At 42.4% G+C, this 14,988-nt stretch overlaps 1 protein-coding gene across 1 annotated transcript; it reads left to right on the top strand.

The window, feature by feature from the left end:
- Positions 1 to 2,240: 2,240 nt before the first annotated feature.
- Positions 2,241 to 5,591, top strand: LOC148038691 (uncharacterized). The gene is made up of 5 exons (XM_087675272.1): positions 2,241 to 2,384; positions 4,140 to 4,295; positions 4,373 to 4,647; positions 4,735 to 4,891; positions 5,538 to 5,591. The coding sequence occupies exons 1-5, from the start codon at positions 2,241 to 2,243 to the stop codon at positions 5,589 to 5,591; spliced, it is 786 nt and encodes a 261-aa protein (XP_087531398.1).
- Positions 5,592 to 14,988: the final 9,397 nt, after the last annotated feature.

The following is a 14,988-nucleotide window of genomic DNA, read 5'->3' as shown; positions in this document are numbered from 1 at the left end:
ATAATGCACAAGCCTATCCTTTATTCTGCACAAGTGGCATCATTTCTTCTAGAAAATGATTAAGGTCCACCTCTGTCGCCTCCGAATTGTCTTCTTTTGTTAAAGATTCAAACAACATCTGCCGAGCGACTAGTATCTGTATTTTTCGTGGGCCTCCCTTTTCGATCTTTAGGACCGTGCTCACAAGCCTTCGCACCTTGTCAAGGGTTGCCCTCTTAGTGCCATGTTGAACACTGTGAGCATGCTCCCCAACATGGATCACCAAACGTGTCATTGTAGGATCCAGTGGCAACACATAATAGATCATGCATTTGCAAATGGCTGCACAAGTAGCAACATTAAGACAATAGTGACACGTTATCTTGGAGTTTCTGCAAACCATGCTCACGGTTCTATCCAAGTGACCATGGAAAAAAACATCATTGTATTTTCCCTCTGTTATGTAGTAAGGGCAAGTGATCCTAAGACATTGAAGACTTCCAAGACAATAGCTCAAGCGCACAGTGCACTGAATTGCCATATTTGTCTGTGAGGGCCGCGACCACAGGTGACCATCATATTTTTGTTCCATACCCATCATTCGTTTCTTCCTATCTGTGGCTGGAAGCTCAAAAGCAATTGTGCCATTATACTCGACTGGGAGCTCATCCACCCTTCGTGGAGGTCCACAGAGCGCTAGTGTTTTTTTCAATCTACCCGTTCTAGCTTTCTCCTCAATGAAGGCTGCAATCGAGTTATCATAAGAAGATAAGTCCTCGCTTTGGCTGCCCACACATAGGTCCTCCCCGACATTTGTGTCATCAACATCCTTCTTGTTATCTGAGGGCACGTCAAGACACACTGGAGTTGATTTGCTACAACCAGGAGTACAATCAATGTAGTTGTCAATCTCATCTTCTATTGACTCAATACTGTTAGAGATGCACACATAGTTACTTGAGTGCATGATAGAGTAGGTGGCTGATAATGTACTATCAATCAGATAGTGCGCATGCCCTTGATGATCCCATCTTGGAGACACAGTGACGTTGTTTGCTCCACCATCATTCTCTATGACGGCTTGCAACCCCTGGAATTTTTGTGTTGGATGCAATGGATTCTGTAGGTAGTACTCACTCAAAAGAATCTCCCCATTTCTTAATGAAACCCTGTGCTCTAAGCAATCACTGGCTAGTCTCCATGTCAAAATAGCAAAACTCGACATGTTGTGCCCTCTGGTGGGTTAGCATTTGATGAAGAGAAGAAAACTCTGAATATAGCTCACAGTGTGTATTTCATGAAGAGAAGGCAACAGTTCATCGTCACTACAAGCAGAGATCACTAAATAATGAATATTTAAGAGTCATTCATCAACATTTAAGAGTAATAACAAACAAGCATAATCATCAGAAATCAATAGAAAAATTTACAACTCAACCACCCACCATCCTTCACCTTTATGCACTCATAATTTATTTATGTTGTATTAATTATTTAATTATTTAACAGCTAACTAGTTACCTAATTATGTAATCAATGGCTAACTTCTTTATTAGGGTTATTAAGTCTCTCCTCAACTCTCTCCTCTCTTTCTCAACTCTCTCCTCTCTTTGCTCCCTTCTCTCTTTCTCTCTTTCTCCCTTCTCTTTCAGTCTTCTCTCCCTTCTCTCTTTCTCCCTTCTCTTTCTCCCTTCTCTTTCTCTCTCTCTCCCTTCTCTCCCTTCTCTCTTTCTCCCTTCTCCCTTCTCCCTTCTCTTTCTCCCTTCTCTTTCTCTTTCTTCGTTCTTTCTCCCTTCTCCCTTCTCTTTCTCCCTTCTCCCTTCTCCCTTCTCCCTTCTCTTTCTCCCTTCTCTGTTTCTCCCTTCTCCTTCTCTCCCTCTCTCCGTCTCTCTCTCTCGCCACACAACTCATGCCCCACAACTCCTGCGCGACAGCTCCTATGGCTTTGTGCCCCACAACTCTCGCGACGGTGCCCCACAACTCCTGCGCGACAGCTCCTACGGCTTCGTGCCCCACAACTCTCGCGACAGTGCCAACTCCGACGGCTTCGTGCCCCACAACTCTGACGGTCCCAACTCCGACTGTGATTCGTGCCCCACAACTTTGACGGCTTTGTGCCCCACAACTCGCGACGGTGTCAACTCCGACGCGGTGCCAACTCCGACGGTGCCAACTCAACGGCTTCGTGCGTCTCCTATGGCTTCGTGCGGCCTCCCGGGTAACACCTTGAAGTCCCCCAATCATCCGCATCCGCGCGGACGATGGGTGGGCTTAAGATTCATCGTGTGGGCTACGCTTCGTCATTTGGTTATGCTTCGTCATTTGGTTATGCTTCGTCGTTTGGTTATGCTTCGTCGTGTGGGCTACGCTTCGTCATGTGGGCTTACGCTTCGTCATGCCGTCCCGTATGCCGTTCGATGGGCCTCCAAGGTAACACATTGAAGCCCCCCAATTGTCTGCATCCACACGGACGATGGGTGGGCTTATGCCTCGTCCCGTGGCTTATGCTTCGTCCCATGGCAACCGTCCCGTATGCCATCCCGTATGCCGTCCGATGGGCCTCCAAGGTAAGAGATCGAAGCCCCCCAATCGTCCGCGTTCGCGCGGACGATGGGTGGGCTTATGATCACGTCCGCGCAACCGTTGGGTGGGCTTATGCTTCGTCCCATGGCTACAAGCGTGTGGCTTTGTCCCATATGCTTCGTGAGAACAAGAGATTGAAGCCCCCCAATCGTCCGCGTCCGCGCGGACGATCCGTGGGCTTATGCACAAGCGTGTGGCTTCGTCCGTGGCTTCGTCCCGTGGCCTAAAGAGGTTGATTATGTTATTAATCTTAAAGAGATTGATTGTGTTGTTAATCTTTAACCTTAAAGAGATTGATTGTGTTGCTAATCTTAAAGAGATTGATTGTGTTGTTAATCTTAAAGAGGTTGATTGTGTATCTATTTGTAAGTGTGTAGAGAAAGTTATGGCACCTAAAAGAGTGCTTAGAAAGAGAAAGAAATGTGTGTCACCTCATAGTAGCCGTGAAGTCTGTATGAAGCTACGTTCAGGATGTGTTCCTGGGCGGATCTTAGAGCAAGAAGCATCATGGCATTTGAGATTAGTGGACACTCCTTCAACAAAGAAAGGATGTGGTCCAAAAAGATGTATCTACATTGATGACAAAGCACAAGTGGATGGGGACTCTAATACAATTGACGGGGTTGCGGAGCACACAGGTAGTCATGTGTCCATTTCATTTACATATGACTCTTTGTTCAGTGTTATGTATTAAATATGATTGGTTTAATGCTATTGTTTTTTATTGTTACTTATTAATATCTGCTCCTATAGAGACTAATGTGTAGCATGATAGCCTAGATGACAAAGAAGAGGTGAGTGGTGATAGTGATCAAGGGGAGAATGATGATGAAAAATAAAAGAAGCACTCAAGGAACTTAGGCAAGCAAGTCTCTCTAGGACTGATGAAGGATGTGCTGAGTCAATTTTATATAAAAAAGAGGACGCTGCCTCCTCTTGTGCCTCTTTGCAGATTAGTGGCTCATGAGGCAGTCAGATTTGCTACGGATGATGCCCAGTGGTTGATTCCTTCCTTTGATTCCACTGGTTATCTTGAGACTATGGGACACTTCCTTGTGTCAGTTGAAGGTCCGAGAGGGGAGACCATGTCTGTGACAGCCAGCAATCTAGATGAATGGGGTCCAATATGGCGTCAAAGAAATGAGGATTTTGAGAGGGCTCTTGGAAGAGAGTGGCAAGACCTTAAGGGTAAAAAGTTCTTGGTTTGGGATGGAAATCACAAGCTTAAAACATGGTGGAAACGCATCAAAGAAAGTAAGTTGTCCACTATACATGCAAGTATTGAATGTTTGTATCCCATTCTTATGTTTGTTGGTTTTCAATTATAGAGTACTCCGACTGTGCTCACTACCATGATAGTGTACGATGCCAATTCATTGAGGTGCAAAAGGCGAAGGAAGCAGAGCTACTACTCGCACTAGACACCACCAACACGTAAGTCTTCTTCCTTTAACTATGCTCCTCTTTGTAATATGTTACACTTACATTCTCATATTATGCTTTTTTTTGTTTTCAATAGTATTTCCAGAGCTCATGTTACTCCAAATATTGCACATGAGGTGTATATGTTTCAAAAGTTTGGTATTGCAAACAAAGACTCCATTCTAGATAGATTGAGTCCGGCCATGAGGAAGTGGGCTGAGGTTGAGATGAGTATAAAGGCAAGGTATTATCATGGTGTTGCTCCATGGTATAACTCTCCTTGCGGTTTAATATCTCAGCTTGTATGGAAGGTGATTTTCTTTCTATGGCTCACTTGTATGAGATGTGCTTTTCTATCTCTAATTTAGTTTTTTTTTTGGAATGATAGGATGAATTTCATGTCTTCATCTCAAAAGAAACTGCTAAGCTTGAGGCTCTTGGTCTAGATGAGGTAGAGAGGAAGAAACGTTTGGAGAAGGCTATAAGGGTGGAAGAGGAGCGCCTTAAGGATAGGGGTTACAAATACCTATCCATTGCTAATCCCCAAAATGGTGATGAGTTCTTTAAGTTGTTATTTGGGCTAAAGTGGGATGATGCAAGCATGCTCAAGATCACAAGAGACAAGCTGTATTGTCTCACAAGCTCAAAAATCCCTGCGGAAAGGTAATTTGTATATATAACGCAAGGTGTGTGTATGTGATGCTTTTTTCTTCAATGCTTTCTATTTGCGTATATTGTTGTGCATCACAGGAAAAAAATATTGTTGCATCTTATGAGTCTCACAAAGGCCAAAGACCCCCAATACCCGCATTTTGGTGATTATAAGCTCTTTCGGGTTTACATGAAGAAAGAGACATATTGGGCTCACTTGCATTCGGAGGCACTACTTCAAATTGATAGGATACAAGTAGAAGGTCCACAACTACCAGATTCATTTGAGGATTTCTTTAAGCTTAACATGAAGAATCATGTCATGCAGGTTGACTCAATGTAGTGCATTCATATTGCTTTCTTAAGTTCTTTCTTAAAATGTATATGTGCTAATGTTAAGCACTTGTGAAACTTGTGTAGGCTTTTGTACACCTCTTGGATGGAGTGAAATCTTCAGATGTTGTAGAGAAGATGCCAGAGCTTACGTTTTCAGCCAAACATGTGATTTATAGGTTAGCATGCATTTTCATATTAGATTGTGTGTCTGATTTTCATATTAGATTGCATGCATTTGCTTGCATAATTGGCAAGAATGTTGCAGGTGGATACTACAATGTGTAGAAGAGAAGAGGCTGGATGCAGCTCCGCAATTCACAAGAGAGTGGATTGATGTTCGTGACAAGAACACTATGTATTCTCCATCATTACGTGAGAGAAAATTGACGGCATGGGAGGCAAGTGTTTGCCCTTGGTGGCTGGATTACCCTGTGGGGGTTATCCCTAAGCAAGAGAAAGATCTGCATGAGAGTAAGTACTTCAATCTATGTAAACATCTCGTCGCTTTTGTAGCAATAGTTTTTGTGCTCATGCATGGGAATCTAAGGGTGAATGATACTATGTAGGATTCAAGGAGGGAGTTGATACTCATGAACCGCTTACCGTACCCACCACTGTAGAGGAGCAAGCAACCAAGGCTACCAAAGGTGCCACCCAAGGTACTCAAGGTAATCCAAGGAGAAAAAATGTGCCAGAGTCCTCTATGGCGCCCACCACCTCCTTTGTTGCAGATTCATCTCTTGGTCGAGAGAATTGGGAGAGGCGACCTATGACCCGTTTAGTAGGTGAGAAGTCTTATATTAACTTGAAATTCGTGTATGATTATTAAAAATAAATTACTTTGAAATAATTGTTGCAGGGTTCCAGTATCAAACATATGTCGATGCTCTATTAGTGGATGTGACCCAAATTGATAGATTTGCCCTTGATAGGTAGACATGACAACTACATATTGCAAGAACATCAATTTACATGTTGCATATAGCATTGCATCATCGTTTACTTTGCATTAATGACTATGTTGTTTTGTGTATAGCATCAACAAGTTTTTTGCAACACAAAAGATGTCAAGATTGTGGGAGAGAAGGAAGGAGTCTCGCTTGAAGCTTTCTTGCTTACACAATGGGGGAAGACACACAAGGGTGGAGGCTGAAAAACAGTTTTCCTCTTCTTAGTTGTGTAAGCCAAAAGAACTCTAGTACAAAGAAATAGAAGAACCCTATATATGGGTCTCAAACCAAACTCAACTAACTAAGGTGGCATACTAACTAAGCCACGAACTAGAGTAGATAAGGATAGCTATCATGTAGCTATTATTCATGGGCGGTGTACCAACCGCGTCTGCAACTGACAAGTCGGTGACATAAATATACAACGGTCACCCTGGCGTATCACGAGTGGAGCTCGATATCTCAACACTCCCCCTCGAGCTCAATCCCAATTCCTGCACACCAAGCAGGTCTCTGAACTTGCGCAGCTTCTCTGCGCCCAATGCCTTCGTAAATATGTCAGCTACCTGATCTTCTGTGCTGACATAAACTAGATCAATAAGACCTAGTAAAACCCTCTCTCGCACATAGTGATAATGCACCTCAATGTGCTTTGTTCTAGCATGATAGACTGGGTTATTTGCCAAGTGTATACTACTCATGTTGTCACAATAAATGACAACTGGCCCATCTGTAGACTGATGCATATCATAAAGTAGCTTATGCAACCAAGCTACCTCACATGCAGCCATTGCTGCACCCCTGTACTCAGCCTCTGTGCTCGACAAGGCAACTGTAGGCTGTTTCTTGCTGCTCCAAGTGACTGCAGCACTCCCAAAAGAGAACACATATCCACTGGTAGATCGTCTATCAGAAATACTACCAGCCCAATCAGCATCAGTGTATCCATGCAGCTGTATCTGAACCCCAGTCTCATAAAATAGTCCATACTGCAATGTGGACTTCACATACCTGAGTATGCGTCTAGCCGCATCCAAATGTGGTTTCCTTGGAGCCTGCATAAACTGACTTACCAATCCAACAGCATAGCTCAAATCTGGCCTGGTAATAGTCATATAAATCAAGCTTCCTACTATGCGTCTGTACATAGTAGGGTCTTCTAGAAGCTCACCTGCATCTGCGCTCAGCTTCACATTCTGCTCCAAAGGAACTGAAATAGGCTTACAGCCTGTCATCCCATATTTGGACAGCATGTCCAATCCATACTGCCTCTGCAAGAGCTGTATCCCACTTGGTGACCTAATCACCTCAATGCCCAAGAAATAACGCAGCTCTCCCAAATCCTTCATCTCAAACTTCTGCTTCAATAGCATTTTCACATGAAGGATATCTTCATCACTGTCACCTGTCATAATCAAATCATCAACATAAATGACAAGTAGCATAATACCTTTCTCTGTTTTTCTCACATAAAGTGAGAAATCTGCCTTGGAAATCTGAAAGCCAATAGTGACAAGATACTGTCCTATCTTGTCAGACCATGCTCTAGGTGCTTGCTTCAAGCCATACAAGGCTTTCTTCAACCTGCAAACAAACTCAGGATGAACAGCATGCACATAACCTGGTGGCTGCTCCATATAGACCTCTTCTTGCAAATCACCATGCAAGAAGGCATTCTTTACATCCATCTGATGTAAAGACCATCCCTTTGATGCAGCCATAGCAATGACTGCTCTTACGGTTGCCATCCTTGCAACCGGACTAAATGTTTCTTCATAGTCAATGCCATATGTTTGTGCATACCCCTTGACTACTAATCTTGCCTTGTATCTGTTCACAGAACCATCAGCATTGTGCTTCACCTTATAAACCCACTTACAGCCAATTGCATTCTTACCTTTAGGCAAAGGTACTAACTCCCATGTAGCATTTGCTTCCAAGGCATCCATTTCTTCATCCATGGCTTTCTCCCATTTTTCTTTTCCCATGGCTTGCTCAAAAGATGTGGGTTCTGGTTCCTGTATCACTTTGACCATATATGCATAGTGAATGGCTGTAAATCCATCATATTTCAGCCTATCCACAGGATACCTAGCTCTTGTAGACCTGCGCAAAGTAGGTTCACTCCCAGGTGCTCTCAAAACATCCCTGGTCTTCCTTACTCCAGGTGTAACAATAGAAGGAATACCCAACTCATCATCAATGCTCTGTTCTGAGCCACTGGATTCACCATCCACATAAGAGTGACCTGCATTCACATCAAACATGGGCTGATCAACCTTCTCTTTTCCTTTTCGTGATACCTGCATACCACTATCTGCATTGCTTTGAGAAGATTCTCCTGATCTCAATCTGCCTGTCCATGGCGAAGAATGTGAACCACTGCTAGAGGACGCTCCAGGTCCACTAATATTTTGTGACTGCTGCTGTGAATTCTGTGTAGCATTACCATTTTGTGCATCTTCATCATCAATCACATTTACTGGTCTATACCAGCTACTCATCTCATCAAAAACAACATCTCTGCTCACTGTAAACTTACGAGTAGAAGGGTTATAGCATCTATACCCTTTTTGCTGCAGAGAGTAACCAATAAAGATGCACTTCTCAGCTTTTGGATCCAACTTGGATCTCAGCTCATCTGGCACATGTACATAGGCAATGCAACCAAAAATTTTCAAATGAGAAATATCTGGTTTCCTACCAGTATACCTCTCCTCTGGAGTCATTCCATGTATTGCTGCAGTGGGAGTCCTGTTCACTATGTAGACTGCTGTAGCAACTGCTTCAGCCCAATAAAAATCTGGCAAGTCTTTTTCATTGAGCATGGCACGAGATACCTCTCCAATATGCCTGTTTTTCCTTTCTGCAATTCCATTTTGTTGTGGGGTATAACTGCATGAATATTGCTGCTTTATGCCATGCTCCTGCAAGAACTTTGCAAACTCATTTGAGAGGTACTCTCCCCCTCCATCTGACCTTAGGTATTTTATCTGCAAGCCTGTTTCTTTTTCAACCATAGCTTTAAGAGTTTTGAAATGCCCAAAAACTTCACTTTTCTTTTTCATAAAATACACCCAAACTTTTCTGCTATAGTCATCAATAAAACTGACAAAATAATGACAGCCTCCAAGAGATGCAGCTTTAGTTGTCCACACATCAGAGTGAATTAATTCCAATGGCTTCTCACTCTCTTGAACATGTCTAGGAAATGGTTTCCTTGCCTGTTTTCCAAACTGACAGGCTTCACATACCTTATGCATTTCTGCAACCTTGAATTTGGGCAATCCTGCAACAATATTTTGGGCCTGCATTGATTTAAGTCGCTGTACATTAACATGACCAATGCGTTTATGCTAGATATCAATATCTGCAACTACACCGGTCCCATGTGCAAACATTGCTGCACTCAATTCAGACATGTCTGCATCCAATGTAAACATTCTGCCCTTCTTCTTTCCTTTTGCTATCAAGCGACCTTTATTTTTCATATCCTCAACAAAGCATCCATGAGGATTAAATCTGACCTGCAAGCCCTGTTCAACCATTTGACCAACTGAAACCAGATTCTTGGTAATATTCGGGACATGAAATACATCGGACAGGTATTTCTTTTTCCCACCCTGCATAGACAAGGGAATTTTTCCAATCTGCACAATAGGATGTGCAGTATCATCACCAGTCTCCACAAATCCTGGTTTTTCCATTTTCCTTGCATCCTCCATCCATTCTGCATGACCTGTCATGTGGTTTGATGCACCTGAGTCAACATACCATACATCATTGCTTTCTTCTGCACTTGTCATAGAATTGTTCATGTGCTGCACCATGAACAAATGCTCATTTCTGTCATCACCCTGTCTACTAGAAGATGCATAATTCCCTTGTTGCAGTTTTCCATTCATGATGTCATTCTGCTTTTTAGAGCAGTCTTTAGCCATATGACCCATTTTACCACAATAGTAGCATTCAACATTACTGTTTGCATTTTGGCCTCTTTGCCATCCACCACGACCTCTTTGGCTCCCCCTGCCTCTAGAGTTACCACGTCCTCCTCCATAGGACTGGTTTTCTTGAGTTTGCTGCATATTCTGATTTCTGCCACGGCCTCCAAATCGGCCTCCTCTACCTCTGCCTCTACCTCTTCCAGCATTTGAGTAGAAGACAGCTTCTTTTGAAGTTCCTCCTGAAGAAGATGCACCACCATTTCTCTGTTCCTCAGAAATTAGAAGAGCAATCAACTCCTCAAAATCAGGAAATCTTTCACGAACTGAAATGGATGTCCGAAACTGTGCATAATCCTTTCCTAGACCATTCAAGGTCACGGAAACTAAATCATCATCTTCCACTGGCGACCCAATGGAAGCAAGTGCATCTGCAATCTTCTTCACCTTCATGTGGTAGTCGTTGATGCTCATACTTTCTCTTTGCACATTATGCAACTCTTGCTTGAGTTGCATTTTCCTGGCTTGCGTATTTGTGCTATACATTTTTGACAAAGTATCCCATGCCTCCTTTGGCGTACTTGCATCCTGAATATGCACAATCATAGAGTCTGAAATACTGATAGACAGCCAATACATAACTTTCCTGGCTCTCTCATGCCATGTTTTAAATGCCTGCATTTGTTGTTGATTGGGAACATCAGGAAGAACTGGTTCTTCTTCATTTCCTGCAACAAATTCCCAATATCCTTTTCCCATAAGGAAATTCGTCATTCTAAACTTCCATGCCTGGAAGTTGTTCTTGTCAAGCTTTTCAGTGACAATCTGTGAAAGAGAATCAGACGCCATTACAGAATACTGCAAGAAATTCTGTCACTGCAAAAAACACAGCTTCACCCTCACAAGGGCAAATCTGCAAAACTGGCGAAAGTGGTATTTGACCACACAGTCACTTCCTAGTGACGATTTTTCATAAACAGGAACCAAGGATGATTCTGAAACTCCCAATGTCTCTGCGCACAAGCATACGATGCAATTTCTACAGTAACTTTTCACCGACCTGTAGAACAGTGGTCGCACAGCATAAAACTGAGCCTTTTCTTGAGTGCGTGCAGAAAACTTCCGTCTGCAAAACAGGCCCCGAAATGGCCTCAAATAAAAAAAACAAGGTCCTCAAAACAGGCCCTCTCCCGCAGCATATACTGCCCTCTTGCTTCACCGTGAAGGGCGTCTCAACCTGAGACAATGCACTCCTGCAATTTCCGGCTGTGCTACCTGCAGAGATCTGCTCCCAAAACAGGAAATGAAAGCAACACTGCTCCTCTTACCAGACCACCGCGAGCTTGGCTTGCTTTCTTGAGCTCCTTACCACGAACAAGGCTCTGATACCATGTCAAGATTGTGGGAGAGAAGGAAGGAGTCTCGCTTGAAGCTTTCTTGCTTGCACAATGGGGGAAGACACACAAGGGTGGAGGCTGAAAAACAGTTTTCCTCTTCTTAGTTGTGTAAGCCAAAAGAACTCTAGTACAAAGAAATAGAAGAACCCTATATATGGGTCTCAAACCAAACTCAACTAACTAAGGTGGCATACTAACTAAGCCACGAACTAGAGTAGATAAGGATAGCTATCATGTAGCTATTATTCATGGGCGGTGTACCAACCGCGTCTGCAACTGACAAGTCGGTGACATAAATATACAACGGTCACCCTGGCGTATCACGAGTGGAGCTCGATATCTCAACAAAAGATGCATCTTTATGGCTAAGATGGAGTTCCATGTCAAGAGGTGGCTCGATTGATATTTGTGGATTTTCCTACGAGCTTGCTTGTGGATGCTCTAGGTCCCATCCCATTGGGTAAGTTATGCTTTCTATCACACAAGGTTTACATCAAACTCACTTCTCATATATCATAATGCCAATGTTGTTTGTAGAGGGCATGACTATTCCCAAGTGGAACATGTTCTCAAAGGGTCTAGTTATGGGTTGTATGGACCTTGCTCGCGAGTATTTGGCCGACCAGGGATTCTTAGTCACTATGTGCTTAGCAGAGCATATAGGTGAGTTTATTACGGATGCGGCAAGAGTGGGGCTTGTGCTTCACCGCACTTGGACACTCATGTGTGACTCCAAGGCTTATCGACATCCCGTTACTAGAGAGGCGGTAAGATAACAAAGTTGGATACGTTGAACGTATGGTTGTATGTTCTAAATAAAGTTTGTGTTACATGCTTTAAATAAAAACATGGATCACTTATTCTATTTCCACTCGTGAATAGGTACTTGATCTTACTGTGTGTCTTTGGCATCGTGCTGGTCATGTTGTGCCTTGCTACGACAGAGAGGCTGGGGAGAAGATTTCAGAGAGATTGTTTCCAGCGTATCGTAGCTACATGATGGATGATTGTGTCTTTCCCATGGACGTTGATGGTGTCATTGTCAGAGGCGGAGCAGAGAGGTCTCATCTTTTCTTTCGGTAAGTAGTCTTGCATGTTTTTGCTCTCAGGTTACCTTGTATGGTATTTTCATTGTTTCTACTTGCATGGCCGCAAAGATTCTGTATCTTGATTGGTGATATGTGATTGGTGAAATGGTTAGGTGGTTACTAGCTACATTTACGAAACGCTACGACTATGTTTTGGTGTGTTTGCGGGGTGTGGTGGTTTGGCGTGGGCCAGTGTAGAGGAGATGAGACATTGCATGTGTCTAGAAATAGATGATGTGCTCTATGGGGAGTGTTTGTCCACCATAGTGTGTGGACCGGTACCATGCTGAGAGAGAGTGTGTTTTTTTTTTTCGAGAGACTCTAGACATTTCATTTTGTTACTACTTTTATATGTTTATTATACACTTCGTCATGTGACTATGCCCGATTTTGTCTAAGAGATTACATGCATTGGGATCTTTGATTTGTTTTTAGGAAGAGTGTACCTTGCGACTATTTGACACGAATATATTTTACTAGTTTTCCGTTGGTTTTGTTTTCTTGATGTGTGTTCATGTAAATGCAACATGTCATACTCCTTAAGTAAGACTATTTATATGCAACATGGATATGTTGCACGAAAAAGCTCGAAAAAAAGAGATTGATTAGAAAAGTACAAAAATGAAAGCCCGAAAAATAAAATCCCCCTCAAAAGTAGGTCTCTATTACATGGACATCCATTGAACAATCTAGCTTTGAGAAGCTTAAGCAAAGTTTGGTAACCACCCCTATCTTAAGGCTACCCGACCTAAGCAAAGAATTTGAAGTCATAATTGACGCAAGCTCTCTTGCTTTGGGTTGTGTGCTTATGCAAGAAGGACATCGAGTGGTCTATGCTTCAAGAAATTTAAAGATCCACGAAAGAAACTATGCCACACATGACCTAGAATTACTTGCTGTAATTTATGCCTTTAAATTATGGAGACATTGTCTGCTTGTCTAGTCACTGATCATAAAAGCCTAAAGTGGAATTTTACTCAACCGGATCTCAATATGAGACAACGCCGATGGATTGAGACATTGCAGGAATTTGACTTTGAAATCAAGTATAGACCAAGCAAGGAGAATGTGATTGTGGATGCCTTAAGCAGTAAATCATTGCTCTAATCCTAGAGGAACCCTCTAGGGTTGGAATTCTTCTACAATGATTTCAATGCTCAATAACCCTTTCATAGAAACGGCTAAAGAAGAGGCACTGAAGGATCCAAGCTATCAAAGATTTTTAAGAGAAATTTCCTTCAAGGATTCAAATCCAAAACTCAAGACTACGTATCAAGATTTTTCCATAAACGAGGAGCTTGCCTATTACAGGACAAGATTATGTATTCTTGCAAACTAGGAACTCAAAAGGAAAATACTCTAGGAAGCTCACGATTCTCCATTTTTGGTTCATCCAGCTTATGCTAAGACTCTTAATGCAATTAGAAGAAGCTTGTATTGGGAAAGACTCAAGCGTGATGTACTCAGGTATGTCACCGAATGCCTAAATTGCCAAACGAATTAAGGCCAAACATGTCAAGTTGCCAGGAAAGCTCCAGTCACTTGACATCCCTTAAATGAAATGGGAGTATATCAGCATAGACTTCATAGTTGGATTACCCCTGATATAAGGAGGATATAACTCCATAATGGTATTCATTGATATGCTAACAAAATTTACCCACCTTATTCCTGTAAAAACCAGTTACAAGGCTTTTGATGTCGCCAAACTTTTCATTAAGGAAATTTTCAGGTTACATGGATTACCCCAAAGAATCATCAGCAGACCACGATTCTCTTTTCACCTCAAGATTTTGGAAGAGTTTGTTTGAAGCTCTAGGAACCTAGCTTTTCTTCAATACTGCTTACCATCCCCAAACTGATGGTCAAATAGAGTGTGTGAACCAGGTTATTGATGACATATTGAGAGCTTATTGTAATAGGGAACCCAAACAATGGATCCAATACCTACAATGCATCATACAATCAAAGTATTCAAATGACTCATTTTCAGGTGCTATATGGGCAAGATTGTATTACACCATTAAAGTTTTCCGATCCTACCCTATGGGTAGAAGCATGTAGGCAAATGTTAGAAGAAATGAATCACAAGTGAAAGCTATGAGGAAATATATTTAAGCTGCCAAGGATTGATAGAAGGCATATGCCAATCAACGAAGGCAAGAACTCATCTTCAAAGAAGGTGATATGGTTTTCCTACAAGTTCTCCCAAAGAAAAGTTCCTTATCTTTGGGGGAATTCAAGAAGCTAAGTCCCAAGTATTGTGGGCCATATAAGGTGCTAAAGTGTCTAGGGCCAAATGCGTACAAGCTACAATTTCTTAATAACTTGAAAATACATAATGTGTCTCATGTCACTCTATTGAAAGCATATGTTCCTAACCCAAACCATGTACTAAACGACCAAGAAATTGTAATGCCCATTCAAGGAATCCTTGAACTTCAACAAAAAAAGATACTTGACATGGGAGAGAAGACTCTAAGAAGCAAAACCCTTAGAGAATATCTCATCCAGTGGAGACACTACCTTGAAGAGGATGCCACTTGGATTGACCACAAATCACTATGTAACCAATATCCCCAGTTTCATTCGAGATGAGGACATCTCAATTCCTCCAAGGAGGAGAGGATGTGATATC

This window comes from Lygodium microphyllum, chromosome 3 (assembly GCF_053477565.2).
Source record: "Lygodium microphyllum isolate KBCC chromosome 3, Lygodium_microphyllum_v1.1.10, whole genome shotgun sequence".
NCBI classification, from domain to species: domain Eukaryota; kingdom Viridiplantae; phylum Streptophyta; class Polypodiopsida; order Schizaeales; family Lygodiaceae; genus Lygodium; species Lygodium microphyllum.
The sequence above is the reverse complement of the archived record's forward strand: the minus strand, read 5'-3'. Positions and strand labels throughout refer to the sequence as shown.

Coding starts and splice junctions, on each gene's coding strand:
- LOC148038691 (XM_087675272.1), top strand. CDS start 2,241: ATGGGTGGGCTTAAGATTCATCGTGTGGGCTACGCTTCGTCATTTGGT. Junction 4,296..4,372: donor TATCTCAGCTTGTATGGAAG/GTGATTTTCTTT, acceptor TTGGAATGATAG/GATGAATTTCATGTCTTCAT. Junction 4,648..4,734: donor TCAAAAATCCCTGCGGAAAG/GTAATTTGTATA, acceptor TGTGCATCACAG/GAAAAAAATATTGTTGCATC.